Source organism: Ricinus communis, chromosome 9 (genome assembly GCF_019578655.1).
Source record: "Ricinus communis isolate WT05 ecotype wild-type chromosome 9, ASM1957865v1, whole genome shotgun sequence".
Taxonomy (NCBI): domain Eukaryota; kingdom Viridiplantae; phylum Streptophyta; class Magnoliopsida; order Malpighiales; family Euphorbiaceae; genus Ricinus; species Ricinus communis.
In genome coordinates, this window is record NC_063264.1 from 1,810,159 (window position 1) to 1,830,755 (window position 20,597).

The window sequence follows — 20,597 nt, forward strand, 5'->3', positions numbered from 1 at the left end:
TCTAGTTGTAAGCTTCGCCATTAGTTCTGTTACAATAACTTTTTTAATACTCAATTCTATCTTGCACCAAACAAGAATTATCAAATATGTGATTTGGGACTAAAATGAATTTCATTAAAATAAATGGCTTAAGCATAATGAAATTGCAGAGAGGATCAACTATGCAATCAATCATACAAAAACAAAACTAGTTGAATCAAACTTTTTCTTTTTTATCTAATTTTTACAAGGAAGATGAACCAGGCATGGTAGAATAAGTTGAGAATGCCGACCCCTTTGCTGGGCAGCAGCAAAAAGTTTACATGTCAAACATGCCATATTAAGAAATGCCGTGATCCTAAAACTTCACCACAAACTTATTGGAGCTGAGCATCCAAAATTTGAGATGGTGGCTGTATCAACTCGGGTTCCTCTAAATCGTCTGATTGAATTTGTATATCCTGAATTTTTTTCAAAAACAAAAAAAACAACGAAGATAATGAGCTCTACTGTAACAATATAACATTAAGAGTGACTGAGAACTAGACATGATAATGATGACGCACCTCCTGCAAGTCGAATGACTATGAGGGAGACCAGAAAAGTTCACTCAAAATAAACAGGCAGATTATACAACACATTCTAACGTTTTAGTTAACCTTGAGACATTCAGAACTTGTGAATAACAGCAGACAATTGTATGAACTAATTTACCTCCCCATCTCCTAAATAATTACATAGTAACAGAAGATGAGATACTATTAGGTCCAATTACTAATTGATACCACCATACTGTTCTAACGCATTCAAATACGTGCCCAATATGATGCAGATGCATGCAACATGAGCTTCAAACAGTTACATAGAAATCAACACAATAATATAATGGCTAACCACAATCTATGTTCCCAGCCACATTCTTTTTCTAAGGAAACAGAAGGCTTAGTATGTCCCTCAACTTCAAAAGATGGCCCTCTTCCCAATATGTGCATCCCCAACAGGAGGCAATTGTAAGGCAATCTTTTACCATAAAACCAGCCAAACCTTAATTACATTCTCAAGGGTATGTTCTAGCATTAATGTCAAACTGTTCACCTACAAAGACAGACCTAGGCAGATATGGAAAGTGAATTTTAAATATTTGTGATTAATTATATTAATCATGCGGATAAGACCTGATGGAAGGATGAGCAATTACCTGTGCATGTATCAGTTGGTGTGGTTGCTGATCTTGTGCCATCGCATAGGTTTGTGGTTGAGACATTCTATAATATGGTTCTTTCAAATCGAGTTTGCATGATGATGTCTGAAGTATTCCTCCTTGTTCAGCACCAGGGCCCCACATTTTAGCTATTTATGTTAAGCAGTAAATTGTAAGAAATTGGAAGAAATCAGCAATAAAAAAGCAAGACTATGGAGAAAAAACAACCTGACAGTGTCAAATATATAGTATAGCTCTGAGCATTGTGGGCAACCATACGGAGCCGACCAGTAATTTCTTGTCCTGCCATAACATAGATTGGCTGAGAGAGCACACAGCGTAATTGGTACCAATGTGTTGTAGGAGCACCAGGGGCAGTAGTAAGCCACCTCTGTACAGTACTGTCAACCAAGACAGTTCAGAATAGAAGCCAATAAATACACTAGGTAATGAAAATGTAAAATGCAGCCCTGCGTATGCCAAAAGAGTAGAACACTGCAAATCAATATAAATGAATACCTTCCATTGAACAACACATCGAACCAACAAGCCAACCCATGCACTCTGGTCCCAACAGAAGCTATGAATTTTAATGGAATATCAATTTCATATAACTCCTCTTCCTGCAAAATGATATTAAGTTATGGTATGTTAAACCAAGAAAAACCAGAGGCAATCATTTAGTCATAAAGAAAAGAGTTTAGATGTATAACATTGCAGTAATAATGAAGCTTCAAGTCTTCAATTACTCCATCCAGGACCAAGATAAAAACAAAGATAACAATATAACATGGCATGTTTTATCTCCTAAAAATGCATTCCAGTGTTCTAAACCTGCTTGGAAAAAAAATTCAACTAAAATTCAATTAAAAGACATAGAACCAGCACCCCAATAGTATATTCAACAGTATCCTATACATATAAGAATAACAGTATATTATGCACATGAGACAATTTCGTAACATAAGGTTCTTCTGAAGGAACATTTCAGGACAAAAGAAAAAAACAAAAGAGCACAGAACCAAAGACATGGTTTTCCTCATTAATGGGCAAAACATAAGACATGCCCAACACATAAGAAGCCCAAAAATAGGTCTACATGGAAAATCTATACCTTTATTTCAGTAAAGTCTAGCACATGAAGCATTGCAGGAGCGACCAATAATCTTGGATCAAAAGCATCTACAACAGGCTGCATCGAAAGTACAATGGGGCCCATGAGGATCAGGAGGTAATAGAAAGCAAAACTCATGAGTAAAACAAACATTATCAAAGTTAGAAATATGAAAGTAGAATATACCTGAGAAAAGTATCCTTGGAATGCTGACCCATATAAAGGTGTTAGATCAACTCCATAATAGTTCTGCTGCTGCCAAAAGAGAGCCTGCATAAAAACAATGTACAAGTAAAACACTATTAGTTAATTGAAAAATCTAATTAAGATAAGCCGTGATACCAACGTCACAAATGTATCACGTTGCAATTTCATGCATACAGAAATAAGAAGTGTCATTAATCAGTCATTGGACCTTCGTGGTGCACCTTCAATGAGGCGTACAGGGTACAACAATAAATTGATCCAGAAAAACTTCATAACCATTTCACATACATACCTTATTAGCAATTTCAACAAATAAATATTCATCGCTAAAAGGTGCCATATGTATTCTGCAAGAACAAGCAATTTCAATTCAATAGTATCTAAAGTAACATACTTGTAAATAATTTGGATGCACAAATATAGAAGCACAAGAAATTGCACATGCTTAAAAACCTTAATCGTAGATAGGCCCACCATAGGACCATTAACTAGAATGGATCAAAGCTTAGTTGAGGTGAGATTCATATTTCATAGTTTATAGAGTATGAAGCAAATCATAACAATGCAGAACATAACATTTTCCATTTAGTTAGCCTGAGTACCTACAAGAAACTTGAAATATTTTTTCTGTGGAAAAACCTAATTGATCTAAGACCTCTGCAGGATAATAGAATAAAACCATGAAGAGTTAATACCAATAAATATGGATCCTCTAGTTAGTGTCATCACTTTACATAAGGTACCATGAAGACACGAGATTAACACATCAATCATGAAACGGGATACAAAGGTCAAGCATATCCACAAGATACATGATACCTATAAATATACACACAAACTGCACACAGGATAATCAGACCCAAAAGAAAATATATCATAATCGTAATAGTAGTTCAGTCAGAAATTTTGGGGCAAGATTGCAACCACCAGTCAAACAGAAATCTTATGTAATCATGGATAAATACACCAAGATCCAAGAAGGAGGAAGTCAAAGATCAGGAATTTGAAGAAAACACTTACCTTCCAACTGTAGGGAACATTTTTCCATTAGGGACAAGAAACCTGTCTCTTGCAATTACATAGGACTCCAGCATTCTTTCATTGATTAGTAAGGTGCCTGCATTTTATATCCAGAAAGAATTAAGGAAAAATATGAAGCTTGCTCTAACATGCACTATGCTAAAGTTCAGAACAGTTTATGCTAATTTCACCATGTCCAAAATGTGCTCATCATTGTTTGACAAAACTCACCTCTGATCCCAGGAGGAGAGCATTAAGACATAAAAATTATGGAAAAGAATAATAGTAGACTATTCATGAATGAAGCTTAAGAACATATATGTTGAAGATCAATGAGAAACTGTCGATATAGCTAAAATTATAACCACAAAGATGAAGCTTAAATTTACCCATTGGTTCGGAGATCAATATATCTGCTTTCTCTGGCAATTCTACTTCCTCAACTTTTCCCTTTATTACCTACATTGAAAAGACATAGCATCCCCGAATAAATGAGAGAAGAACGATGAATCCATTTGAAAATGAAAGATAATATGACATCACGGAAACTTGCCGTTATCCTTTCTCCCAGTGACGGGTTCCCAGCAATTAGTTTACGGGCATATTCTGCCATTTCAGATGCTTCCACAGCATAAACATGCTTTGCACCAGCCTAAAGAAAAGAAAGAAAAGGGGAGAGAGAGAGAGGGATACAAGATCAGCCTACATGAACATCCACGCATAAACGAACAGGATGCAACATAAAATATAATTAGTTAAGAGACTGACTATACCTGAGCAGCAAATAAAGATAAGATACCACTGCCAGCACCAACATCAACAACAACGCGGCCAAAAAAATCTGAGCGGTTCTCAATGACAGCAGCATAATAGGTTCCTAAAACAGACAAAGTAGCATAATAGTCATACTCACCTTGTGACTCATATTAGATATCCAATATAGACATATTTGTGCAGACATGTTGAGCATATGCAGTGAACTAATGATAGATACAGTGTCTCCACGAGCTTCTCAACAACAAACTAAAATTAAATTGAAAATGAAAAAGTATAGTCAGAGAATTAACCTGTTCTCACATAATCCTGTAGCATATTTTGCTGATGTAGAAGTTGTCCATAGTAATGAAAATACATTTTAGCAGATGATGCCTCTATTTTATTATCAAACTTGCTTTTAGAATCTGTAACTGCTCCATTTGACAAGCTTATTTCTGGAAAAGAAATAACAAAAAGTTAGGAGAAAATGAAAGGATCAATGCATAGATACATGTAAATGCAACTGTCTGGAGAAGCTAAATGAACATAAACATATGGATTGGACAGCATATATGTTGACAACTTTAACATTCAGTCTAAGAGATTAACAATAATTTGAGGATGAGCTCCTACATCTACCCTGTGCAAAAACCATGAAAGTTGCTTCATGGTTAATTGCATCAAACGGAAAATCGATTTATCAAAAATGAGGTTGGTGCGATCCCAGCCTAAAAGTTCAGAAGAATAAAAATAAAAGTTATTCTATTAATCAGCTCTAAGAACACTATTCTGGCATTTAGCAGCACTAAAACTCAGACTTTGACTACAGAGAGGAGGATTCTTCTAAAGTGCTGCATTGCTTAAAGGAGAACAAAATAAGACAGAAAGCATAAATGATATTTAGATACAAACCATGATAGTTTATTTTGTCCATTTAAACATACAATTTTTTCTGAAGAATAATCCACCTTGCCAGACTTTATAAAACTAGAGACCACTTGATTCTACCGCATTAAGATATATAAATGTACATGCAAGTGGAGTTTTGAATGAAAATGCATGCTTGTCTATGATGTGAAAAGTTTAATTGTGTCTCAGGTTTACAACTGCAGCTATTGAGAAATGCACATTAATGCGAGCTTCAAAGAAAAGACTCAAAGAGAGAAAAAAAAAAAAATACACACACACACACACACACAAAAGATATGATATAAGAATATTTCTAGTGTCTTATATTACATGACATTTCATATTAAAGAGTTATCTGCAATAAACTAAGATAAAATTTCCATAGCAGCACCTTGAACAATGACTTCCTTCTTCCATTGGTCAAATGCACAATGGAAGGTCCTGCTCTCCTCCTCATTTCTAAATTGGAGACTGATTCCTCTTGAATAAGTCTGGTAAAGAGTGATACTGTTAAGACATGAATATCTGGCAACACTAACAAGTATATAGCCTTATTGTGCCTGAAGTGCTAAAGTCTAACCCATATTCATAAAAATGTAACTTCTGGCGAGGAGATATTGGTATGATAGACAATTTCCTGGTGCCCAAGCCCAACATTGTCAACCAATAAAATACAACTGGAATCGAAAATAATTCCTAAAAAAATTGCACCGCAGACCTTAACTACATATTAAAAGGAAGAAAAGGCAAGTAAACAACTTAGAATAGATTGCATACCTCGTTACCAGTTTCAGATCCTAAACTTTCAGATATGCATACTGATTGCTTCGGTCCTAGCTTGAATAACTGAACAACGTTTCAAAAAGAAAGTTACAGTCGTTAACAACCACTTATCAATAACTTCATACCTAAATCATCATTTACCAACATTTACAACTACCAAGTAATAGCTAAGAAAGAAGACGATTTTGAGAAAGTGAAACAGCACAAAAATTTGGGATCATGAAAAGAATTATTTCATGTTATTATGGCAAAGAAGAAAATAGAAACATTTTGGTATTATTCTTTCTCTTTGAGAAATGCCTACACTCCGCCTCGAAATCAAACAAATAAACAGCAATGTGAAGTATTGTTTAGTGATTAAACAATAATCTAAGATCTTTAAAAAAAAAAAAGAACATTTTTCATTCACAAAGCTTAGTGAACAACATTTATCAAGCACATTTACCGACTAACCTGAGCAACACTAAGATCGACATTAACAAAGTCAGTAGGAGAGTCCGACTCTTTAAAAAATCGAAGCTCCAAGACTCCGTTATTAACGCTAAACCTAGCAATCACTGGAGCTAAACAAGAAGAAGAAGAAGAAGATAGCTCAGTTATCGATGCCAAAGCACACTGTTGTTGCTGCTGTTGTTTGTTCTGTTTTTGCCCCACTGCAACCTCCATTATTGCCTCCCCCCTAGCTTTTTTTCTTGTTTTTGGAACAATCTCTTCTAACTTCAATCGCTAAGATTTATAGTAAACAGCGAGAGAAAGAGAGTGGGAGAGTGAGAGATAAATAAGGAGTCGATGAAATTAGGGTTTTACAAAAAGCGGGAAGGTATTGAAAGAGGGAGCGCCTATGGCCGCCAAGCAGAGAGCATGAAAGGACGTTTAACTTTGGCACCTTTTATGCTCCAGGTGTTTCTGCTAAATAATCCTTCTGCTTTCTTTTTTCTTTTTTCTAAATGGAGTCTTATTATTAATATTATAGCTCAGAAATTTTGTCGAAAAATATTAGACTAGCTCATTAAAATTGCTTAATCCTAAGAAAGTATTAATAATTCTATCAAAATTTCGACGTGTCAGCATCTAAAGAGATGGGGCCGAAAGAGAATAAAATGGAAGCCGTCCGATTGCGAGACCGAAGTTGGGTGGGCGGGGGTGTTGCTTCAAGTGGCTGCTATTCTGCTCGCAAGTGGAGAAGGGGGGTTTATGGAGGGTTTCACTTTCACTTTCAACTTTCAACCACTCATCTCATTCACAAATCTTTTAATATTCCAAATTTGTACTTAATTGTTAACCACGATAAATAATAATAATAATATATAAATATTTTTTGTATTTTAAATTAAATAATTAATACATATTAATATTATTTAAAACTAATAAAAAATATATATTAAAATTAAACTAAAAAAATTATATTTTAAATTATTATTCCAACTTCAAATCTTAGATTAATTGTTGTAAGAATGAGACGAATATGCAAATCATTTATATAACCGTTAGTCAAGTAGAATACCCACTGGACTAATCAGGAAAATCCTTTTCGTTATCTATTTTTACTTCAGCGAGGAAAACGAAATTAATAGATACAAGAAAAGGGGCTCACTTTTTTTGTATCCACCCCACTCCATTACTGCAACTAAAATCTATATAAAAATAGAATATAAGCATATGAAAGAGGCCCTTTTCAATCATTAAGTTATAAAGAGTGATTCGAAAAGCACAAGATTGCGAAATTTGCAATGTTTGATTTCCTGGAAATTGGGTTCGTAGTAAATTCGGTACTACGATGCCTTATATGAGGCGAGTTTAATTGACAGCGAGCGTGGAGACAGCTAAAAACAAATAGAGAACATGAAGAAGTTCAGTTGCTAAAGCTTGGATTGGCTGAGCGTTGAAGGCTGCAAGCTCCCTGTGACATCATGCATTTCTGACCAAACCTTTACTTCACTTGTTTTATGCAAGTTTCAAAAAGGACTAAAAAAATTATCCAGATTGCAAATCTAATGCCAGCAATGTACAGAGGAAATCAAATCTTTCCTCATAATTCCTGAACTTGATGTATAAATTACGTACTGAAATTAGTAGAGGATATCATGCCAGCAAAACCATTATTTGACTCTTTCCTATCTTCGCCTTATCATCACCTGAGGTGTAGTTAGGAGAAATCTCTCTAATCATCTTGGTTCATTATGGAAACCGAAACCAATGACCACAAATTCTGGAGAAGTTATCATGATGGTATTCGAACAAAGTTCTTCCTGACTGCTGGTCCCTCCAAAATGTGCCACCAATTTTAGTTTAGGATTCAAGAATTTGCAAATAAAGATCAAACCGTGTGACAGAAACTTGGAAGGCTTAACAATGTACTAAAAAGAAACCAATTCTGCTGTACACCTCAGGGTTTAACTTAATGGAAGCCTGATGCAAGTTAAGCTATACAGCAGTAAGCCAGAGGATATCAAGACGGCTTCTCATCGTGACTACATCATCCTCTATGCAGATGCAACCACACTTGCAGGGGTAGAGTGCTTTACCCCTGGCTATTAATCACCCATGCAGTTCATGAGAAATTTGCCTCTTCAAACCACCTTCCCGCTAAACCCCCACCGCCAAAACGGTCCAATCCTTTTGCACAAAATATATGCTAGTGGTACGAACTTTAAGTTCAGATGAAAACAAAAGATAGAGCATATGACTAATTTAGCAAACTATTATACTATAGCACTAGAAGAACTAATGCTTCATAACAATGGGCAAAAAACCAGCTTCAAAAGAGGTTTGAGCAATAGAATACATCATAAACTGAATGCAGCAGTTTCACCAAGGCTTCTACGACAATTCCTTTACAAGCTATTACTCCATGAGCAAACATATCAATCCTCATTAGAGCTAAACCTAAAAGCTCAAAATAGGCAGTATGTTTGACTTTGGCATAGAAATTACATCTATGGAACCAAGAATAATCAAATAATCAGCTAGAGAACCTGATTAGATTTCAGGTTGGTTTCCCAAAAAAGAACGCAGAGCACTTGCTGAAAACCACAATTCAAACCAGATAGGTCCATGTAAGCAGACAAGAATTCTCCTGCTTCTGGATTTATCTCCTATATTCACATCTAACATTCCCAGCTAATGGCACATAGCTCTCATATAGCTGCTAAAATGATAACCAAGTTCTCATTGGCAGGCAACATGTTATGAAGAACCATAAACACTAGAGCCTAGATATAAAATGAATCACTAATGCCCCGCCTGATATGACCTAGAAAAATCATTTTATTCTGCAAAATTACCCTTGAAACCCATCTCTAACTTGATAATCAAAGAATGGTCAGCAGGAAAACGCCAATAATGCAAGACTTCTCTTATCTTTCAAGAATCAATATAATTTAAAAACTAATAATACAAAAATTAAGGAAAAGTAAAAAAGAGAATACATTATCCATTGCTACAACAAGCAATTAATAACAATTACATGCAATTTGACATGTGCTGCAACTTTAAATAAAAGTAAGCAACAACAGTAACTAGTGCATTACAGTATTGAAGCAGCTCTCAAGATGACGTTTGTTGGTACCTCAAGCTCTCAAGAAGAAATTGGCAACTTGACAGCTTTAAACGCAGGGTGAAGCAATCCAAGCTCATCCTTCACTTCAAGCGGAATACTAGACTCGTTCCTTACTCTTTTAACTCTCCGACTAGCAAGTGATTTATGAGTAAACCCATACATCTGCAAAATTTGATTATCCCCAAAATTAAAAGCACGATCCATCTGCTTCAAACACCTTTCGACTGGATAATCACCAAACTTTCCACAAGGCTTACACCCCACAAAGTGAGTAACAAGCGGCCACCGATGATCACCCAGACCAGGATGATAATTTTCAATCATTTCTTCATACCTGTCAACTAAAATCCCCCAATAACCATGCAAATAATAAGCACTCTCAAGATAAACCTTATCACCCCATTTATCTCTCTGTGTAGCCAATAAATAAACCATTGCAGACTGATCATCAGCTTCGAAAACAGGCCTATCTTTAAGCTCTCTAGTAAGTACTTTCCCAGCTTCTTCTCTAATCTTTCCTTTAGGTCCCATTGGAGCCCAAGCATCCAAAATATCCAATGCCCATTGACAATTCCTCAATAAAAAGCTCCCAGTATTTAACCCAATCCAATTCTTTTGATCATAAATCATTTCATTCCATCCATGCATAACAAAGTTCGAATCTTTATACCTTTCCCAAGGCACTTCAAATGCCATGTCAGTGAACATAGCATCACTATCCATCCACCATAAAAATTCAATCTCCGGATGCGATAATAGTAGCTTTCTAATCAACGGTAGTTTAGCCCAAAACCCAGCCATTTCCGCGTCAAGCAGTGCCATATTGTAAAATATCTCGATCCCATGTAGTCTACAATAATCGATTTTATTCTTAATCGATTTCAACAAGTAATGATCTCCAACTGGATTCTCACACGGTTTTGGTGAGGATCCGGTCACTAATAAAACTCTAGGTTTATTTGGCCCGATAAAGTTGGGGAAATTAGGGTTTTTTTTTAACCATTCAGCTCTTTGTTCATCCCAATCAGATATCCTGGGCCCCAGACTATACGGTTTATTTGGATCCGGCTTCTCGTCTTGTCCTTCATCAACTAAGATCGTGTTGATATCAAATGTAGCATAATTCTTTGGATCAGTGTTGTCGTTGTTGTTGTTGTTTTGAGTGGACTCGGTGGAGAGTTGAGCTTCGACGAGAACGCGGTGCGGCTCGGCGTGTTTACGCGAAGCGTAAAACCGTTCGCGGAGATCATTGAAGTCTTGTTCTGGAGTACCGAATTTTCCGGCTCCAATTGTGCCACGTAGGACGATGACGGTCATGAACAGACAAAAGAGGGTGACTTTACCGTGACGAATCGCTCTTTGAATTCGAACGACTCGGTGAGTCCCGAGACAGCGCTCCAGCATCTTGACTGACTCGTCCGAGATAGAAAATAAATAAATTTAAGAACTTTTCCCTTTTTTTCTTTTTTTCTTTTTCTGGGGTAAGGATGTAAGAGAAATAGCAAAGTCTGTCGCAGTGTGTATTATTGGAATGAAAAATGCGGGAGGGGTATGGCGTGTAAATAAAAGGAAAATGAGGGGCGGTTAAGAAAAGGGAGCGTCGGTGGATGGAGTGGAGAAGCGAAGTGAGAGCTGGAAATGGAAGGGAAGATCTAGGAAGAAGAAGAAGAAGAAGAAGAAGAGAGAAGAGGAAAAGGGCAAGATTGGGATTATAATATTTTATATTTGTTTATAGAATAGAATAATCCGTGTGTATTCTTGTACGTAAGCACGTTGATGGCGCTGCCAGCTAAAGTACCAGTAGATCTATACAAACTCGACTCAACGAGTAAAAATGTAAAAAGAGAAAATTAAAACATTATTACTCGTTACATGATTTTTACTGGTACAGTTAAAAGTTAAAAACTTGTCACATTAGAAGAAGAAAAGACAGATTGCAAATTGAGAGTGCGGTGAGGGGCCAGCGCATGTGGTTCTGCCACTCTGATGTAGCAAATTGTATAATGTACATTAGATGGGATTATTACTGATTTCACAATAAAATAAAATAAGATACCAATTAATTTATGTCTTATTTTGTAAGTTGCTGGAAGTGGAACTCACACTTTAAGAGGAATTTAATATTCTTCGTTTAAAAGGAGAGACTTGACATTTTTTTTTAAAATTTATTATATATATTAATTATTTATCCGTTCGATTTGATTTGGGTAATATTTAAAATTTTCAGAGAGTTTTAGATTAAAAATTTCGAAAAGTTTTAAAGTCAAAAATAATTGGTGGCCAATTAACTCGAGCTGCAGACTTTAGGGAGCTAAAATGTAACTTTTCACCATTTTAACTACCCGTCCGTCCATTCCAATCAAGTAGAACCACAATAAACGGGATTGGATTAGATTGCCCCAACTCCCAGGCTTTGACCTTTTTCACATATGGCGACGCGGGAATGGTTTGTTTAGTTCAGAGGAGTTTTTGCAGTCTAAGCCAGCTGGCTTTGCCACTTTGGCTTTCACTTTCAGTACCCGTATATAATAACATTTCAGTGCTCTTTCAGAAAAGAGTCCGAAATCACCCTTCTAAAAAGAACAGAACAAAATCTGTTTATTTGAAATCTTTAGTACACTTATTACAGAAAAATGTTCAGTAGTTGAGTTCTTATCACGTAATTTTATAGGAAGTGAAAATTCAAACGAAATAAGAATTAAAGAACTATGAAGAAATCAATTATCACTATAGTTTAATAAATTAAAACACGTTAATCTTCCATTAATCGCTGTCCCTAACCACGTTTTTTTAGATATACATGAGCTTGAAAGTAACAAGAGTGAGATAACCCATCCAAATCAAACAAGGCATGACAAATTGTTTGGACGATGGGCTCACCTTACCAAACATACAATAGCATCCAAAAAGGGTCCCAAGATTGACTAAAGAGAACACTACTCCAAGCCAAGCTTCCCCAATTTTGAGCACGAGAGGGTCCCAGACTATGCTCAGCGACACCTGAGAAATATAGAGAGGCAGCGCATCCGAATCGAGACGGAACCCCCCGTCGGCCCACACGTAACAAGCCGCTAGGCTCATGAGAAGGGCCGATCCCACGGAGGCTGTGTGGATTAAGGTTAAAGATGGGAACCAGAATGGTCTGTCTAGTGCTTGGTATTTCTTGCTCGAACCAAATAAATATGTGATAGTCATGGTTAGGCATAGGGGCACCAGCGTGATTAGAAACAGTGAACAAAAAGAAAGTAACTTGGCTTTGGCTTCTGCGCCGGCGGTGAATTGATCTTTTTTGCTACGAGTTTTAGACTTTTGGACTGCCATTGGCATTCAGAATTGTAGCGGAAAAGAAAGAGTCACGCGAAGGGGATTTTAGAGGAGAATTGTTTGGTATTAATTCATCTAAAATAACTCAGGCTCTGTTTGTTTCAGAGAAAAACATAAATATCTTTTGTAGAAAATAATTTATTTATTATTAGTTGATACATACAGAAAATATCTTCAACATCATTTTTTTTTTAATGTCTTGACGATTTCGAAAATACTAGTAAGATATTTAAAACTTATTAAAAAGAAGTAAACAAATGAAAATTTATAAAAAATATTCTTCAAAAGTATTTTTTGTAAAGCAAACGGAGCCTTAAGATAGATATAACAGTGGTTAATTACACGACACATAACGAAACGTAATAATGTAGAAATCCTCAGAAACCTCTATTCTTATTTTGACAGATTTTCTTAGCATAAATAACTGCTGCAATTGCGATTGGATATTTGATAAAATTTGTTTCCTTATATATATATATATGTTGTAAATAAAACATGCAATTTTGTGTTTTTCCAAGTAAAAAACCTTCCTTATTCTAAACATCATTCCATTTTGGTTCTAATTCGGAATTAAACTATGGATTAACATAAAATTAATATTTAATTGAAATTTTATAAGATTTTAAAATTTATGAATTTTTAAAACTCTTTTATTTGGATCATATAATGAATTCTTATTAAAATAAACAATAATTTTGAAATAAAATAAATTTATTATATATATATATTATAATTATTTATTATTTCAAAAATAATAAATTTTAAAATTAAAAACTACCCATGCGGGACTTAATGCATAGGTTCATTTGCGGCGCGTAGAGTTTAGCTTACAAACTAACGGAGATGTGAATTAATAATAGAATTTATATTTTTCTTTTCAGTAATTATGGGATAAGAAAGAAAAAAGAAGCAAAATTATATATATATATATATATATATATATATATATATATATATATATATATATATATATATATATAACTTTAATCAGATCATCATGTTGACTATGGTTGAAGTTTTAAATTGAATTGTTGCTAATAAGCTGAAAAGCAAATTAATAAAGTTAATTCAATCCATAAATTTATTAAACTTGGTAACATTAAAGTAATTAAAAGAAAAATTGAAGTGGTTGATATGTTTTGTTGGAAGCCCTTTTATTTTTTATTTTCTGTCACGACAATCATATTAATTCAATTAACAATCGATTTTGGTATACAAGTCGAGTTCATAACTTATTAGAGTGATTGTTAATAGTTATATGTTGTTATTTTAAATAATATAATTTATATAATAAAAGATATTTTAAGAAATATTTATATATAAAAGATAAAATATTTTATTTAAATTCAATAGACTTTTTATGTTTTATTTTATATTTTATTTTTATTTTTAATAAAAAAATAAAAAATACAATTATCAGTTAAATCAAATGCATAAAAATTTGCAATGCATATATTAAAGGCTTAATTATAAATTAAATCATGAACTTTATACTTTTTAACAATTTTATCCAATTGTTTCAAGTTTTTTAAATAAATAATCATTCTTTTAATTTATTTTTAAAAATATTCTTAAATAATAGTTTTTAAAATTCCATAATAAAAATATAATATAGGAAGTCGATTGTGCTTACTAAAAAAATAATAATTATGAATCAATAAAAATAATTTATCATATTCGTAATAATATTAATAATTAAAAATCTCATAAATGTGCAATTTTTTACATATTTTACATCTAAATGTAATAATTTTTCATTAACGAGTAATTTTTATGTTAGTAAGTAGAATTAACTTGCCACGTCATTTTTCTCATTATAAAATTTTAAAAATTGTTATCAATAAGTGTTTTTAAAAATAAATTAAAGGTATAGATATTTATTTTAAAATTTTAAAATAATTAGATAAAATTGTTAAAGTGTAAAGTTTGAAATTTAATTAATAATTAGATATTTATTAAATATAAAGTAGAGAGTGAAATTTGACTTTTTATATATAGAAGCCAAACTACCTCTCTATTTTATATTTGAAAAATAAATAATATATTAAAAAATTATTTTATAATATAATTTTTTAAAATAAAAATCTGATATAAATAAAAAATACGTTAGAGATATTATAATATAGTTGTGAGGTGCTCATTTCATACAATGAAATATGTAAAATAACTATAATACTAATAAATAAATCAAACTTTTTTGCTTAAAAACTATTACAATATATAAGTTAGTAATGTATTTAAACTTTAAATTTAAATTATTAATAATCATAATTACATTATCTAATAGCCCCTAATTTCAAAATTTGATAACTATTTAAAATATCGAGTTGAAATTTTATTAGTATATACATTTAAAATTAATTTAAATTATGCGTTACAGACAATAAAATAATACCTCGTACGAGGTCATATTAGAGATTTGTTGATATATAAAAGAATGCATCGTTCAATTCTCCTTTTTAAAAGAAAAGCAATGCAATAATAATGTCAGCAACAAAATAATGATAATTTAACCAAACTCGATTTTTTTAATAAAAAAAAGAAGCTCCAAATTGTCCAAAATCCAAATCACCACCGTTAAATTTCTATACCGTATATATCCTTCATCAGCTACCAATTTTAAAAGACAAAAGGAGGGACAGATCCGTAAATTAGGATCTTCTTCCCATCACGCTCCACAACCACATCCACAATTCTCTGCAAAAAATCACCACAATCTTTGCCTTTGCTTCGTGCTGCCAAAATCGAACAATTTAAAGCAACTTACCGCACGACAACATTGAAATGGTAAATATGTCTATCTCAAGTTAAAAAGCAGAAACTAATAATCAGCATCTCAGGTTTTATATTTTCGGATTGTTTAATTCTATATCACGCAATTGTTTTAGCGTTCCTTAACATTTATCAATTTAGGGTTTCAATTATAGAAACAAAACTCGAATTGGATTTTATAAACCTGTTGAGCCATACAATTGAAATACTTGTTGGCATGTCATTTCTTCTATTGAATGATGGGATTAGATTTGAGGTGCTGTGATAATGCTGACAATGTGTTATGTTAGTTTTATGATTTGATTTCTAACCCTGGATCGTTTTTTTTTTCCTTTTTGATATCTTTGAGTGCGAAGGAAGTGGTTTTTACAGTCTTAATTTGTTCATAAATGTACAAGCCAAATTTAGATTCTAGGAAAGTTCTATATTGCGTTCTGCTATTTCTTTATTCGATGAGCTGACTTTCTATGACCAGGGCAAACGTTATTAACTATGAGAAAACTTAGATGAATCGAAATAGTAAACAGGGTTAATCATGTTAAGTATGCACTTCAAGTCAGACATGGCGGTTTTGAGAGTCTCCTTGGTAATCTTTATAGTTTTCTCTGTTTTATGATTTTTTTTTTCCCTTCTGATGCGAGGATGGCATGATGGTGAGTTATTGTAAAGATTTCATGTAATATGTGGGAACCTTGGAAATTTTGTTTATCGCTTTCTGTGTTTGGTATGGAACAATAGTCTTGGTAACAGCTTATGTTGACAAATCCAATCGATTGCATTATCTGGCAGGATGGGCATGATTCTGAAGATCCAAAGCAGAGTACTGCTGATATGACAGCTTTTGTAAGTTCCTGGAAACATTTTCAAAAATATTTTGTTATTTCGTGTAATTAATCTTAAACAAATTCGGACTATCTCCATTTAGTTTTAAGGATGAATTAGGTAGCAGTTTGTGCTTTGAATTTCCTATTCTGCTACCTATTTGGAGCATATTTGGCTGTATTTAGATTGCTTGACCTTCTTTTCAGCATGCCATGTCTAGTATTATATAATACGGTTTAGATCAAAATTATGTTGTGTGCATCTTAACATGATAGAGTTAGATCACGTCTTTAACATGGACGGCATGGCTATTATACCTCCGGACGGAGCAGTTATTCTTCCTTTTCCATTATTTGGAGTGCTTTTATTATTCACCAAATATTGGTAGACATTAGTTATACTACAAATGCCTTTATTCTACTAAATTTCCTATTAATGTAAATATTGGAGGACACTTTTGCTGCAAATTTTTATTGCATGGTTCAAATAATTGGATGTTTAACTGCTGCTGATTGTCTATATTGCTTTTCTACAGGTACAGAATTTACTCCAGCAGATGGTGAGCTTATGGTTAGATATAACTGTGGAAGTTCATATCTGAAGTTACTAAAACTAAGAGTAGATTCACATGAATGTTTTTTCTTGCATTTTGCAGCAATCCAGGTTCCAGACAATGTCAGATTCCATCATTACAAAGAATATCCTTCTTTATGTTTATGTTAAATGCAAATTCTGATACCAGACAAATGGTAGTTATGTCACTAATAGGAACATGATCTCATTTTGTCTTCTCTGCTTTTTGTCATTGCACATGTCACTCTAGTATGTTTTGGATTATGTGCAGCCATTTTTAAACATCAATAGGATGATATCAAAACAAAACTGCAGTGCTTAGTATCAGACTTTCATATATGGTGGTTACTGAAAAACTTAATTCTGCGAGATTGTATTTCAGTTCTGCAATTCAACTATTGCATTTTGCCTTGCTAGGTTTGAGTGTTCATGCATTGCTTAATGTGGACATGATATGAAAATAATTGAAAATTTGGTTTCTTTGACTGTATCACACTTGACGAAATGGGCAGCAGGATAGATGAGTTGGAGCAGAGCATCAATGATCTGAGAGCTGAAATGGGGGTAGAAGGCTCTCCATCTCCTTCAGCCCCTCCCAAGGTGAAAGACGAACCCAAGTCAGAGGAATGATTCAACCTAAGTTCACTAACAAAATGGCATGGTGGTTTAGACAAATATGTCTTCTATAGAGTTTTCTTCTGTGTGCTTTTAGCAAGTTTCAATGTAATGCCAATATGTCATATTTCAGGGTTACGCATTTGAAGGGACGCTTAACTAGCGCCATACCCTTTTTGATTACTGATGCACTTCCCTTTTCTTTACTTGTTTTTTTTCTTTTTTCCTCGAGTTGATGTGAATGTTTGCACTACAAGAGCATCAAAGGTCATTGCTTTTGAGGTTGTTTGCCACTTCTATTATATGATTTTATAAAAGAAATAGTTAAATTTGTCTGACCTTGTGTGATTTGTCATGACCTGTATCATAATCAATCCAGGCATCACCACCCCATATCAGAAACTTGGAAAAGAAACAAAAGCGAGAGAGAGAGAGAGAGAGAGAGAGATTCTAACAGTTCATCATGGCGTTCCAGATGTGCAAATGTAAACAAATACTACAAAATTATAGAAGTTGGGATGTGAAGAAGACTTGTGAGGGTGGTAATAAAGGTGAGAGATACTTTTTGTATAAAGATAGCCCCAGCTTGTTACCAGTAAGATCGCATCCACTCAAATTTGTCTGTCTGTTGTTGGGTTGCTATCATGGAGAACGAGGATGAGATTCCTGAAATTACGAAAAATAATTGTTGAACTGGCTGGGCCACCTTTCTAATCTTGCTACAGCTCATATCCCCAACATCTTTACATGCTCAATTGCACTCACATCCTGGCAGATTTCTGTGCCCCTGACCTCTTTAGTTCATTTCTCTTATACTATATTGCTTTAAATCAAGATTTTATTTTGCTGCTTAAGAACCCAATTTAAATTGAGAAACTAATCGAACAGTAAACTGGAATTATCATAAGCAGTAACATTTTTTAAGGAAAAAGAAACAGTTCAAGAGCAAAGCGGTTTTGGCAATTGGCAGTACTCATCTGTAAAATTATTGACGTATGATCACATGTGATATTTATCAAAACAATGAAACCCCACAAAATCAATAAATCTGGACCTTCAAGTTTCCACCACAATCTCAAATTAAAAGAAAAAAAAAAATCATTTCCACCAACAAAATACAAACAAGCATAAAAAGAAAGAACTAGAAAACTAATCAAATTCAATATTAGATGAATAATTAACATTGCTAATGAATTGATGTTAAGCAAATCAAATTACAAGCATAATAATAATAATAATAATAATAATAATAATAATCCTATGATATTTTTGTTCCCAATTTCTTTTTTATTTTTATTCCACACATTAGAAATGTGTATACACTACTACACACATAATTAACATAAAAATCACAATCATAATAATGACAATATAAAACCATATAAACACCCCAAATATAGTAAAGAAGGGTATAAATTATAAAAATTAAAAATTAAAAACAAAAATAAGAATCAATTCCTGCAGCGAGTAATGCGATTGCATCCGCGAGAGTAAGGATTAGCCTGAGCTCCAGGTCGGCAATTATAATACGATGCGCCACGTCTAGAGCAAGGCACAGTGTTCCTCCTCAACGCACCATAGCTAATATACTTGTTCGTCGCTAGAATGCGTCGGTTGATCTCAGTGTCCATGGCGAACTCCAAATCATCCTCACCAGACATCAAGCACTCGGCGATTGATCCACGGCAACCACCCGATTCCATGGGAAGAAAATCAACGGGTGATTTTGTCGACGATGATACAGCCACGTGTACGGCTAAGATTGCACTAATCAGTAGAAGACCGTGGCAATTTGAAATTCCCATTCTTGTTATAGTTTTCTTTTCTCTCTCCACCTTTCTCTGCGTTCTCTCTCTATCTCTCTATATTGAAGGAGCAGGAAAATTAGGAGTGGGTTTTGAGATTTATAAAGTGACGGTCGGTATGAAAGTACCCTCGGATTAAGGGAATAATTACGGGACATGCCACTAAGAGTATAATATGACTTCACCCTTACTTAAAATGTAAGAATTGTCAAGAGGATCATGGATACCCACTAATCATTCTCTTGACTTTCAAAATATAAAATCATGGCCTCGATGATCTGATCATCTATCTATTTAGTGGGTTTTCCAAATGTAAGAATGAGGATTGTTTACAATTGTTTGTTTTCTTTTTTCCAGTGTCAGAATGATGGAGTGAGAGAATCAACTTAACTTTAACTCATGTTCTGTTTTTGTCCAAATGACACCATTAGATGTTCTTGTAATCATATTCGCTCAGAAATTGACATTTTCTAGTATCCGGTTTTGGCGCATTTTGTGCCAAGATTGGATTTTGATGCTTGTGAGGTCAATTCTCGATCTATCAAAATCTTACTGCCAATGAATTAAATTAGGAATAAGAAATCTGTTGACCACAATACTGTTTGTAACTAAAATTAAGACTCTAAACCTGCACCAATCTGAAAGTTATTTATTGGCATTTTTTTTAAGAATTAAACAACAGGTATGGTACTGTTCTTATCTTCACCACAAAAGTTTAAATTTTATAGAATTAACAATGATGTTATTACATTCAACTAAAAATATATAAATTTTAAATATATAATTAAAATTTAACTAAATACATTGTTACTATCAGTTGAATTGAAATAAAGAAACAAAAAAGAACATTTTTTTTTAATATTCAAAAGAATCGAGTGAATGATTTTTCTTTGTTTTTCTCTTCCTCCCTGTGTTGGAATGATTAGAAGTATGCGTGTCAATCTGTTCTTGAATGTGACTACCACAACAACTGCACTCACATCACCTGGCCTGTGTGGTTGCCGTATAGGAGTAGCTCACTCCCACCCATTGTAAAATGGAAAGAAAGAACTCATCAACTGAGCAAGCCCACATCCAAAGGTGCATATTAGAGGCCCAGCATGAAGCCCATATTAATAAAACTGCTCCTTATGTTTTTGAAATTTTCTATAAAATCCA

The 20,597-nt window shown here is 33.7% G+C and overlaps 4 protein-coding genes across 5 annotated transcripts; 1 reads left to right on the plus strand and 3 right to left on the minus strand.

Annotated features, from left to right (window-relative positions):
* Positions 1-92: 92 nt before the first annotated feature.
* LOC8278724 (probable histone-arginine methyltransferase 1.3) lies at positions 93-6,920 on the minus strand. The gene is made up of 15 exons (XM_002516874.4): positions 6,423-6,920; positions 5,964-6,032; positions 5,578-5,677; positions 4,589-4,732; positions 4,295-4,398; positions 4,075-4,173; positions 3,911-3,980; positions 3,522-3,618; positions 2,794-2,848; positions 2,481-2,564; positions 2,295-2,372; positions 1,700-1,803; positions 1,409-1,581; positions 1,178-1,329; positions 93-440 (listed from the first exon to the last, which is right to left on the minus strand). The coding sequence occupies exons 1-15, from the start codon at positions 6,633-6,635 to the stop codon at positions 357-359; spliced, it is 1,626 nt and encodes a 541-aa protein (XP_002516920.1). The 5' UTR covers positions 6,636-6,920; the 3' UTR covers positions 93-356.
* Positions 6,921-9,309: 2,389 nt separating this feature from the next.
* LOC8278723 (xyloglucan 6-xylosyltransferase 2) lies at positions 9,310-11,230 on the minus strand. The gene has a single exon (XM_002516873.4). It carries the CDS (start codon positions 10,930-10,932, stop codon positions 9,547-9,549), a length of 1,386 nt encoding a protein of 461 aa, XP_002516919.1. The 5' UTR covers positions 10,933-11,230; the 3' UTR covers positions 9,310-9,546.
* A 4,253-nt stretch (positions 11,231-15,483) lies between these two features.
* LOC8278721 (heat shock factor-binding protein) lies at positions 15,484-17,972 on the plus strand. Of its 2 annotated transcripts, none has more exons than XM_002516871.4 (5): positions 15,484-15,639; positions 16,414-16,467; positions 16,982-17,005; positions 17,102-17,144; positions 17,516-17,972. In XM_002516871.4, the coding sequence occupies exons 1-5, from the start codon at positions 15,637-15,639 to the stop codon at positions 17,647-17,649; spliced, it is 258 nt and encodes an 85-aa protein (XP_002516917.2). In that variant the 5' UTR covers positions 15,484-15,636; the 3' UTR covers positions 17,650-17,972. The 2 variants fall into 2 exon arrangements, with proteins under 2 accessions (XP_002516917.2, XP_048235456.1); XM_048379499.1 differs by lacking the exon at positions 15,484-15,639 and adding an exon at positions 15,741-15,880.
* Positions 17,973-19,085: 1,113 nt separating this feature from the next.
* Positions 19,086-19,439, minus strand: LOC8262436 (protein RALF-like 33). The gene has a single exon (XM_002516870.3). The coding sequence runs from the start codon at positions 19,437-19,439 to the stop codon at positions 19,086-19,088; it is 354 nt and encodes a 117-aa protein (XP_002516916.1).
* Positions 19,440-20,597: the final 1,158 nt, after the last annotated feature.

Bases quoted from the DNA above. Each gene is read 5' to 3' on its own strand.
- LOC8278721 (XM_048379499.1), top strand. From the start codon at position 15,842: ATGTCATTTCTTCTATTGAATGATGGGATTAGATTTGAG. The intron at 17,006-17,101 runs GTGAGCTTATGG...TGCATTTTGCAG, and splicing joins AGAATTTACTCCAGCAGATG to CAATCCAGGTTCCAGACAAT. The intron at 17,145-17,515 runs ATATCCTTCTTT...ACTGTATCACAC, and splicing joins AGATTCCATCATTACAAAGA to TTGACGAAATGGGCAGCAGG.
- LOC8278723 (XM_002516873.4), bottom strand. From the start codon at position 10,932: ATGCTGGAGCGCTGTCTCGGGACTCACCGAGTCGTTCGAATTCAAAGA.
- LOC8278724 (XM_002516874.4), bottom strand. From the start codon at position 6,635: ATGGAGGTTGCAGTGGGGCAAAAACAGAACAAACAACAGCAGCAACAA. The intron at 5,678-5,963 runs GTATGCAATCTA...ACTCTTTACCAG, and splicing joins GATCTGAAACTGGTAACGAG to ACTTATTCAAGAGGAATCAG. The intron at 1,582-1,699 runs GTATTCATTTAT...CTTGGTTGACAG, and splicing joins GATGTGTTGTTCAATGGAAG to TACTGTACAGAGGTGGCTTA.
- LOC8262436 (XM_002516870.3), bottom strand. From the start codon at position 19,439: ATGGGAATTTCAAATTGCCACGGTCTTCTACTGATTAGTGCAATCTTA.